Source organism: Lotus japonicus, chromosome 3 (genome assembly GCF_012489685.1).
Source record: "Lotus japonicus ecotype B-129 chromosome 3, LjGifu_v1.2".
In the NCBI taxonomy this organism is placed as follows: Eukaryota; Viridiplantae; Streptophyta; class Magnoliopsida; order Fabales; family Fabaceae; genus Lotus; species Lotus japonicus.
The window spans coordinates 57,525,392-57,537,114 of NC_080043.1; the positions used below are offsets into that span (position 1 = coordinate 57,525,392).

The following is an 11,723-nucleotide window of genomic DNA, read 5'->3' on the forward strand; positions in this document are numbered from 1 at the left end:
TCATTGGGCATGGGGATTAATTTTGTCTTAAGACTATGATAGCCAATCTGCAAGAGTACAAATTTGCCCGAAGTAATATAAAAGATATCGTACCTAAGGGATTGTGTTCAATTATCGATTCAAACCAATTCTTTGATTTAGAGAATAAAAATAAACAAAAATTGCGGGTGTAAGGATTTGGTTGTCGTTCAATTGTGCATGTAAATTATAGAAGCGAGTAAATGTTATGACAAGCTTAATATGAGAAAGGTAGACCTAGGGTAAAGTTTCACCAATTTAATCTATGTCTTTAATAAAACAATGTTTGTCTGAAATTGAGGATTCTCTCTACGGTGGTTTAGCCTATGTTCTTACTTACTAAATTAATAGCTAAGTACGACTTTCAATTCAATTACTTAGTCTGATTTACTAGCACCTAGACCCTTGAAGTGAATAGAACTTCACCAAGCCAACCCAGATCGAGTCCTCTACCTCTCAGGGACTCACTAGAACAAGAATTCTCCATAAACACTCAAAGAGTAGAGAGAATCGAAGAGAAGAAAGTTGTGGATGTCTTCTCAGTTTTTTGAGAAATCTGGGCTCTCCTCTCTGCATCTCTTGCTTCTGGGACTTAGACTTGATTTCTAAGTGCTTAAGAGCTTCATGGAATGCCATTTTATAGGCTGGAAGGAATTAATTTGGAAAATCAAGTTTAGCACTTAAGCTTGTTGCACCTCCAATGGAGTTTCATGCAAAGAGCTTAGCACTTGAATTCATGCTTCATGTGAGGTCTAAGAACGTGCAGGAGTGATTCAGAAGGGTTTATGGGAAATCAAAGCTAATTATGGTAAGCTACTATTGATAAATAGTGACCTCTTCAATCAGGAACAATGATACATTGCACTGGTTGGTTGATTATTTTATTTTGCCTCCAAATCATGACGAAAGGGTTACTATTCAGATCTGGTGCTGAGTTTTTTAGAGTGTATTTCCCCTCTCAAGGTTTAGTGCCATCAGAGTCTCAGTCTTCCGACTCGGCTCAAGTTTTGATCAATCTGAGACAATGGTTCCTCATTGTCCGGAGAATTGATCAGATTATCTCCATATCTCTCTTTCTCGAGTTCTAAGTTCCTATCAGGGTTATGACGACCATATCTTTGGTACTTTATTGTCGGGTTTGCCTAATTGGGTTGCTGACTTTTAGACTACGCGTAATTCGAGTCATGTATTGCACGCACATACATGCCATGTCACATGCATACACACACACACACAGACAGACATACATACATACATACATATATGTACTCATATATTCATATTTATAGTCATATACCTAGCCTATTCTCGATATTAGGGTTTAAGTATCGATTATGAGGTCATTACCATACGGTGAGAGTGCGAGATGTTACACTTAGCCTATAGTTCAGCTAGGCTCTTTATAAATAATTATTTTGACCAATGCAAAAGCTTTTTACGCAACAAAAATTTAAATTGGCTGCTAGGCCAAACCAGACTTTTAGTAAAGCCAGACCAGATAAAAAAATAACCCCTATAACAGGTAACAGATTAGGCTCAGATATTAAAATTTTAAGTTAGCCATACCTTTTTACGCAGAATTGGCTCAGTCTATTTCAACTTTAGTTCTAGATTTGAAATTTGAATATCAGGTTTTTGAAAAAGAATATACATAATATTTCTTTCTATAAAAACAAATTATAGAATTTTAAAAGGAAGTTGAATTGATTTACTAAAACTAATTAAAAATTAAAAGTAATAAAATTTTAAATACATGATATTTCTTTGTTTGAAAATTAATTGATAGAATTTCAAAAGGTAACAAAAAAAATTTGGTGCAGAAAGGTAACAAAGTTCTAAATATTGGATTGGTTAAATTTAAGAAAAAACTAAAACTCTTTAAACAGGTAGCAAAAAATTTAAATTTCTGATTTAAATAAATAGGTAACCGAATTTTGAATATGTGATCCTTCTTCGTATAAATAATAATTAAAAAATATGAAAACATAAACAATTTTTAAATATCTAATTGGTTACATTTAAAACAAAAAAAAAAATAAGAAAAATGGAAAGAGTATAAAAAAAATATTATTGGGTTACCATTTTTTAATTGATTTAATTTCAAAAAATTATATTTCTTGTAGGTAGCAGAAGTGCCTTGCCTTAGAAGCTATCAATATATATTAATATTATATGAGGGAGTGACACCTGATATGACTTTTCTCCTTTTGATCTTTACTTTTTTTTTTTAATTTTAGTATTAAATTGGATAAATTATATTTCAAAAATAATAAAATTAGATTAAATTGTATATACTACCATTTTCCTCCTGTAAACTAAAAAAGAATTATATATACTACTATCGCATTAGATTAATTATTCAAAAAAAAAATTAGATATGCTAATCGTAATAACCACTTTAAAGTCAAATTTTCCGCTGTGCCCAGTAGAAAATCAAACTTTAAAAAAATAAAATAAAAACGAAAAACGAAATCAAACTTCATGTGATACGATTTAGTTAAGATTGGAACTGAAAGATAAAAATCTTTCAATACGTGGATTGAATGAATAATTGAAAGATAAAGATAAAGGTGAATAGAGTTGAAATTGGTTATGAAAAAAAGTAATATATAGTATACTCCGGGTGGAATCATTTTCGCATTTAGGAAACTTAGTAGAGAAAAAAAGCTAAAATCAGCGTTACTCTTTCTTTCTCACCATGGAAGAGATTAAAACGACGAATGAGTTCAGGAACTTCGAAGTTGTTCCACACGTTTCAGATCACCACTTTCTTAACAAGAGCCGAGACAGCATTACGGACAACCCAAATTGCAGAGCGCACAAGAGGATCATGGAGGAATGGGAGACCCTCGAACAAAACCTACCCGAATCCATCTACGTTCGAGTCTACAAGAACCGTATTGATCTCATGAGGGCAGTAATCGTGGGTGCCGCCGGCACACCCTACCATAATGGCCTCTTCTTCTTCGACATTGCCTTCCCCTCCAATTACCCACAGCATCCGCCCATGGTCAATTTCACCTCGTCTGGGCTCCGGCTGAACCCGAACCTACATGTTAATGGCGAGGTAATCATGAGCCTCCTCAGTAAATCTGAGATTGTGGAGGAGAACTGCGAGACGTGGGACCCGTCTGAGTCCACGTCTCTGCAGGTACTGCTCTCCCTCCAAAAACACATTCTCAACAAGGAGCCCTTCTACAATGACCCCCGTGCCGCCTACTTCCGCCGTTTCAACATGGATGGAGACTCATCACGTGCCTACAATGAGCGGGTGTACAGCTTCACGTGCCACCTGACCCTGTACCTTATGCTGAACCCCCCGACGGACTTCAAAGCCTTCGTCATACGCCACTTCTGTGACCGTGCACCTGCAATTCTCTCGGCTTTTAAAGAGTACGTGAATGGGTCCCTGAGTGTCGAAAACTACGTTAGGATGTCTTCTCTTCCCGTTAAGGTTTCACCGAAGTTCAAGGAGTGGGTGAAGGACTTTTATCCATTGATGTTTCAAATGTTTACACTCTTCGGTGCTTCGTTTGATGCTTCCTTCAACAGCTTGGAGTTGCCATCAGAGCCCTCGGAGAGCCACAACCCCGGTGGAATCAAAAAGAGGGGAATCCTCCCGAAATTAATGAAAGTGATAAAGAGTTCATTTGTTTTAGATTAAAAGAATAATTATTTTTTAGAAATTTTTAAGAAAAGGGTAAGCTGATTCTTGTTTGGTTACAAGAGTTAAAATCACTTTTTTATTTTTTTCTTTTGTCTATCTTAATAGATTTTTTTAATAAGTAGTTGCTCAACAATTTGATTTCAGTTTTTTAACATGCGACTAAACAGACCGATTTTTTTTTTTTTTTTGCACAATATGGAAGAGCACTTGCTTTATTCAATTAAAACAAGTGATTTTTCAAACAAACGTTCTAAATTCTTTTTTGATCTTATAATTAAAACAAGTGATTTTTAAGTAAAAAAACTGAAACAATTATGTGATCTGAGTGACCATAGGCTTGTAAGTGTGCTGTTCATGCCTTTAATTTGGCGTAATTAAGTACTGACATCACTCTAATTTATTCTTACCTTTTATGGTTTTACTAGAAATTAAACCCGTGCGATAGACGGATTTGTTTTTAAGTTATGTATCTATTATTTGTAAAAATAATTTTTGTAATATGAAAAATTATTGAATAATAGATAATTAAGAATATGATAAACTTATGTAATGTAATTACATTAATGAAGCTCAAAAAAAAATTATTGTACACTAATTTTTTCATTTTTTTTTTGTATAAGAATTTGGTACCGGTCACTCTTTGGATATACCACAGATTCGAGATTTAGTCACAATTAAGGCTCCTCATCCCTCCCCCAGAGTGTATTGTGTGGGGATTGAACCCGAGAGCTCTTCACACACACTCAGCCTGCGTTGCCAACTGAACTACCCCTCTTGGGTTAATTTTTTTGTATATTAAAACCCATATTTAATATTTAAAGTTTCTTTAAGAAAAATTATTTTCAATTTATTTGGTGATTATATGTTTAAATAGTAATGCACTCTCAATATTAAGTAAAATGATGCAAATATATAATTAGAGCTGAATAATTTAGTCCGTGTTTGTGTAAAATCATCTATAAAAGTAAAAAGACTTTTATAAAGTGGTATTTATCTCTTGCTCTCATGTTTCGGCCAAGAAAGTTGTGTTTTCAGTTGAAACTCTATGGTAAGTGTGCTAATAAAAATTTAATGCCGGAACATATATATTCTTAGTGACACATATAAAAATTATACTATTTATTGCATAATGAGTATTTAATTGGTTAATATGCAGTTTGTAATTTGTAAGAGCATATATTTTTTAACTTAAATTATGAATTAGGATAATAATTTATCTTATTCGATCAATTTTTGTTTATTTATTTATTTTTGATGGATATTCGATCAATTTTTATAGTTTTATAGAAAGTAAAAAATTATAAAGCTTCATAAGAAAATTTGAAAACACAAATCGTTCAACCTAATGAATGTCTATTACAATGGTTAAAATTAACTCTTTCGATCCCTGAGATTCCGTCCTTAAGGATTGCACTTTATAATAGACCTTTAACTTTCACTACACTTGAGTAGAACATGATTCCCTCAGTAGATGATACATGTGGTTAGCACATGACTTAGTTAAAAAGATTCTTAAACTCGTGTACCATAATAATGTGCAAAAGTGAAAGCTGGTTAAGAATGATTGTTATTTTTTATAATTGAAGAAATATTGTAGATATATGACTGTATCAAATATAATTTCATTTAGCAAGTTTATTAAATACCATTGCATACCTCATTTTTAGTCTATTGTAAATGAGTGCAACAATGATAAATCTCATAGGAGGTTATAAACTCATATTAAATATTATTAGAAAATAAATTTTAAATCAAAATTATAACTATTATCGAACAAAAATTTTAAAATTAAACTATTCTATTATTTCTTATACCTAACATGACATGCGCGCATAACATATTTAATATATATCTCCTAATTTAATTAACTTATTTTTTTATATATTTAATTTATTTATCATCATATATGTAGTTAAATAGAAAATTACTCTATGATAATCTTAACCATCAATAATTATTTAATAAAAAATATTTATTAATTTTAAATCTATTTTATCTAAATTAATTAATTATAAAAAATATTTATAATTAATTTTAATTAATTAATTTTAATTCTTAATATTTTTCAACTCAAGTTATTTTTTAAAATTATAACTATTATAATTTAATATATGTATTTTTGTGAATATTTAATGTAGGTAGTTGAATAGCTTTTGACAATACAATTATTTTTTCAGTTTTTAATCTTATTATTTAATATATTTATTACAAAGATAATTTGTTATTACTTAATTGTACACTATAATACATGCAATCTTTACTAATGTATTAAATGTAGTGGTTCAAGTGTACTTTACTGATTTTTGATACATCGGAAGAGGGCCTCGATTAGTACCTATGGTTATATTAATAGTACATTTTGCCAAAAGTGATCCTTTTGAGTAATATATTTACAATTTGCAATTTGCTTTTTCATACTTATCTTCATCTGTCACTTTTGCTTGCTAGGTGTTCAAGTTTTGATTGTCCTTTTCTTCAAAGGTGATCCTTTGGACATCAAATGGTTGATGGCAAAGTAGAAGAGAACCCCACAAGCAATGCAATTAATGCTCATAGATTTGGCGGACATCCAATCTGCAGTTCGTCCTAGTGTGGTGGCGTCGATGGCGATGACAATCCCCACGCCTATGGGGCTAGAAATGGCAAATGCAAAATAATATGATGCTGCCCTTATTCATAAGGGTCTCTTTAGTATCATCCTTAGCAAAGAAAATCCTCATTGCAATGGCAGCAAATATCTTGTGCAATGATAATGTCCACAAGCAAAGTTTCTCCATGCACCTGAGTTGTATATTATATTTAGTACTAAACTAATTTAATTAGTTATTATATATGAGCTTCAAGTATCGATCATAATCATAATTTTGATTAAGCTTTGGGATTTGATAGGAGATTGAGTACACAAATGTTTCGAATGTGCATGTGAGAAGAAAAAAAAAACAATGTGACTACTATTATATTTACACATTTTCTTTTTTATCATATCATTTCTACTCATAGTGGCGTTGAGCGAAAAACAATGCTCTTAATGTAGAGAAAATGTAGAAACTAATTAACTTATAACCCTGAAAATCCAACAGCAATACCTTCAAAAACCAAAGGATTTGCCGAAAACTCCCGGCCTATCTTCCTCTCGTTCCTCTGGTGTTCTATTTAAAATTAATTAATAGAATTTTAATATAGATTTTAAATATCTGATTGGTTGAATTTGGAAAACAATTCTTCAACCAGATTATAAAAATTTAAAATATCTGATTTAAAAAAATAGATAACTGAATTTTAAATATATGATTTTTCTTTTGTATAAAAATGAATTGATAGAATTTTATTAGGTAACTAATTTATTAAATCTGATTTTTTTTTGTACATAGGAAAGAGACAAATAAAAACTACAACGTTAAAGAATCACTAGCTTACTCCAAAAGTGGTGTTGCCCTCCTGCGCATGGTTGTCAATCTCTAGAGATCATCTAATCTCGTGGAGGGGAGGTAATCTCGTTAACGTAATCTCGTAAGAGATTACCTCGTGCAAAAATAGTACTTTTAAAACTATAATAATGATTAAGTCACACTAATAGTACTAATAATTATCCAAATTATCCAACAATGACAATTAAAATCATGTATTAAATTACCAAATATCCAAACCTAAGGTACATAAGTCATAACAAGTTAACAAAACATCAATACAAGTTAGGATAAACTTAAAACAATAACAAATAAGTCACTCGTCGTCCAAATTTAAAATCCTACAACACCGTCGAATTTAGAACAACTAGAATCATCAGCTCCATCATCACCATCAAGTTCTTCACCAGATGAGATGGACTTAGACCCTCCAACATTAGGATCACGAACCAAATTCTCAATGTTGTCTTGAACTAATTCAATGATATCCACAATATCATCATGACCAACAATATCATTCTCCTCTACATCTACCTCTTTAGTTATCAATTCATCATCAGATTGGATTTCATCAAAAGGAGGAGGAAGCTGCGTCGGAGGAGGACGAAGTTGCATCGGTGGTTGCGCGAGAGGATGCGTGAAGGCTGCGCACGCAGAGATGAGGGAAGAAGTGGAAAGAACGACAGAGTTGAGTGGCAAGAATGACAGAGATGAGGGAAAACCCTAAAATTTATGGGTTAAATGACTGAAATAGCCTTAGACAAAACATTTTTTGACATTTTTAACAAAATAAGCTAATCTCGTTATCTCATGGTAATCTCGCGATATTACACGAGATTAAGAGATATCAGCCGAGATTTGAAAAAACAGTTACTACCCCCTGCTAGTCTCGTTTTTGGTACGTGATATCGTAATCTCGTAAGAGATTAGGAGATATATCTAGAGATTGACAATAATGCTCTTGTGGGTAAAACTAAATTGAACGTGGATGGAAGTTTCTTCCCATAAAACAATCTCATGGGTAATGGTGGGATCTTCATAGACTCAAAGGGAGCTTGGGTGGCAGGTTTCCATGCACACGCCACGGGAGGTAACATGCTCATAGCGGAAGCGACGGCCCTCAAGGAAGGGCTGGACATGGCTTGTGGGTAAAACTAAATTGAACGTGGATGGAAGTTTCTTCCCATAAAACAATCTCATGGGTAATGGTGGGATCTTCATAGACTCAAAGGGAGCTTGGGTGGCAGGTTTCCATGCACACGCCACGGGAGGTAACATGCTCATAGCGGAAGCGACGGCCCTCAGGGAAGGGCTGGACATGGCTTGGAAGGGATGTCGAGACATAGAATGTGAGGTGGACAGCAAAGACCTGCTTCAAGCTCTGCAGATTCAGAAAGCATACATTTCCTCCCAGTGTTGCAGGAGATCCACGAGAGACTAAAACAACAATGGATAGTGCACAATGCGTGGAGTCCAAGAGAATGCAACAAGGTGGCAGACTGGCTGGCAAGGCACGGTGCTTCTCAGGCTTCCTTGGGGATACATCTCTTAGATAACCCCCCACTTGAAGTGCAAAACTTGATGTTGAGGGATTTATTTCGTAGTAGTTAATTCTGTTTAATCTTCCGATGTAGGGAAAAAAAAAAAGAATCACTAGCTAAAAAGGGTAAAAACTGATTGGTTACATTTAGCAAATAAAAAATTGGAAAAAATTCTTTTCAAAATTGGAAGACTATCAAAGAAATATTTTTTGGTATTTACAGCATAATGGTATTTAAATTCGGTTAACATTTTTTATTAATCTAATTTGAAAATTTTCTATTTTTTAGGTAGGAGTGCCTTAGAACTTAGAAGCTATAGATCAGTGACATCTAATTTTTTTTTTTAAGGAAGGGACATCTAATTGAACTTTTTTTTGAACATAAGATAATTGAACTTTTTTTTGAAAATGGTAATTGAACTTTAGATAACCTTTGCTTTTGTTATAGGATTAAATTAGATTTTTTTTTTGATAAGGGATTAAATTAGATTTGATTAGATTAGATTATATATGTACATCAGATTAGTTTTCGTAATATATACCCTATTTATACTTAAACTTTGCGATGTATCCAAAAATATTTAAACTTAAATTTGATACGATTTAGTGCAGATTGGAATTGAAAGATAAAGATCTGACAGAATCTTTCAATACGTCTCAAGATTGAATATTTGAATGGATAACTGAAAGATAAAGATTAAGGTGAAAAATGAAGATGAGTCTGTTTTCCGTAATACGATTGTTTATGAAAAAAAAGTAGTATATATACTACCGGTGAAATAGTTTAATTTTCACTTCCGTTTTCACACTTGGGAGGGGAAAAAAAAAACCTGAAATTTACCTTGCTCTTTCTTTCTCACCCTGGAACAGATGAAAACGAATGAGTTCAGGAACTTCGATGTTGTTTCAACAACTGTTTCAGATCACTGCTTTCTTAAAAGCACTGGAGGCAACATTGGGGACAATCGAAATAGCTTAGCGCACAAGAGAATCATGCAGGAGTGGAAAACCTTGAAACAAAACCTACCTGAATCCATCTATGTTCGAGTCTACAAGAACCGCATTGATCTCATGAGGGCGGCGATCATTGGTGCCGCGGGCACGCCCTACCATGACGGCCTCTTCTTCTTCGACATTGCCTTCCCTTCTGATTACCCAAACAGTCCGCCCATGGTTAGTTTCATCTCATTCGGGCTCCGGCTGAACCCGAACCTTCATGCCAACGGCAAGGTGACCCTAAGCCTCCTTAGCAAGTGCGAGATTGTGGAGGAGAACTGTGAGACATGGGACCCATCTGATTCCACATCTCTACAGGTTCTACTCTCCCTCCAAAAACTCATTCTCAATGAGGAGCCATTTCGCCGTTTCCACATGGATGACGACTCCTCCCGCGTCTACAATGAGAAGGCATACATCCTCACATTTTGTCTCACCCTAAACCTTATGTTGAGCCCCCGAAGGACTTCAAAGCCTTTGTCATCAACCACTTCCGCAACCGTGCACCCGCAATTCTCTTGGCTTTTAAAGAGTACGCGAGCGGGCGCGTGAGTGTCGGAAACTACGGTAGGGTGTCCTATCTTCCCGTTAAGGTTTCGCCGGAGTTCAAGAAATGCGCGAAGAACTTTTATCCGTTGATGTTAAAAGCATTCCAACTCTGTGATGCTTCATTGGATGCTTCCTTTCACAGCTTGAAGTTGCCATCCCAGAGCCGCAACCAACATGGAATAAAAAAGAGTGGAATCCTCAAGAAATTCATGAAAGTGATAAAGAGTCGGTTTGTTTCATGAAAGTGATGATTGATGAAGAATTTATTTGAGTTACCATAGGCTTGTAAGTGTGCTGTATGAGCCTTTGGCTAAGAATTGTCACTTCAGTTTTTTCCCTTTTATGGTTGTACACATTTTGGCAAAAAGTAATGTATTTACAATTTAGAGTAAAGTACACTCACCCCTCTCAAGGTTTGTTAGAATTACATTCCACCCCATTCTTGTCTAAAATCTACACCCCACCCCATTTTATATAGATGCAAATTTAGTGACGAAAAATATTCTTCATTAATAATTAGTTATTATTTAAATTGTTAATCAATTATTTCAAAAAATATTTTCAATATAATCCAATAAATTTAAAAATGAAAACATCACAGTCCTCCTCATTCTCTCAATCGCGGTCTTCCTCCATAAATTCAAAATGCAAATTCTGCAATAGCACACCCGACCGGTTTACAAACCATATCTCGAACATAGGGAAACATGCTTGTGTTTTCATATTTGGTAATAATTCAATTTTAATCAAAATAATCTCTTTATACCTCAAATTTTGAAAATTTGATTGTAGACCCAAAAAGCAAGACAAATGGGTGAAGAAAATAGAGAAACAAAATTAAGAAATATGAAGTGGATCGGAGGTTATTAGAACCCAACGATGCGGTGGAGCACCTTTTTTAACAAAATCCAACGACATCTTAAACCAACAGAGCGTTCGCTTGCAACTTAAAGGGGGTGAAGTTCACAAGAAGTAGTTGAACATATAGCTTTGGGAATGTGCGATTTATGTTCTGTGGTTCAGGTCGCAACAAAACTTTGATGCATGGTGGTGCCATGGGGTTTCACATTCTGGGACAGTGGTCGTCGTGTTAAAGGGAGCAAAGGCTTGGTGGTGACCGTTTGTGGTGAGAAATATGATTTGGAGACAGATGAGACGTGGACTTAACAGACAGAGTGAATTGTTTTTTTAAATTTAATTCAGTAAAATTATTTTCATAAATTAATGTATGATAGTGTATATGCATTAAACTTATTTAAATTTTAACTAATTAGTAATTATTTTTTATTAGTGACGAATTTGTTTTCGTCACTAAATTTTGCCTTTATAAAAAATGGGGTGGAGTGTAGATTTAAAAAAAGAATGGGGTGGAGTGTCATTCTGGCAAACCTTGAGGGGTGAGTGTATTTTACTCTACAATTTACAATTGTCTTTTCATACATATAGTTTCTGTCACTTTTGCTTGCTTAGATGATGTTACAGGTTTGATTGTCATTTTCCTCAATTAATGTCAAAAAGAAACTTTCAATCTTTGGTAGAACGAAAA

At 33.9% G+C, this 11,723-nt stretch overlaps 1 protein-coding gene and 1 pseudogene across 1 annotated transcript; both read left to right on the top strand.

Annotated features, from left to right (window-relative positions):
• The first annotated feature begins 2,716 nt into the window (after positions 1-2,716).
• On the top strand, positions 2,717-3,682 carry LOC130744384 (putative ubiquitin-conjugating enzyme E2 38). Its single transcript, XM_057596576.1, has one exon. The coding sequence runs from the start codon at positions 2,717-2,719 to the stop codon at positions 3,680-3,682; it is 966 nt and encodes a 321-aa protein (XP_057452559.1).
• A 5,820-nt stretch (positions 3,683-9,502) lies between these two features.
• On the top strand, positions 9,503-10,419 carry LOC130744385 (probable ubiquitin-conjugating enzyme E2 24; annotated as a pseudogene).
• The last annotated feature ends 1,304 nt before the right edge of the window (positions 10,420-11,723 follow it).

Coding starts and splice junctions, on each gene's coding strand:
- LOC130744384 (XM_057596576.1), top strand. CDS start 2,717: ATGGAAGAGATTAAAACGACGAATGAGTTCAGGAACTTCGAAGTTGTT.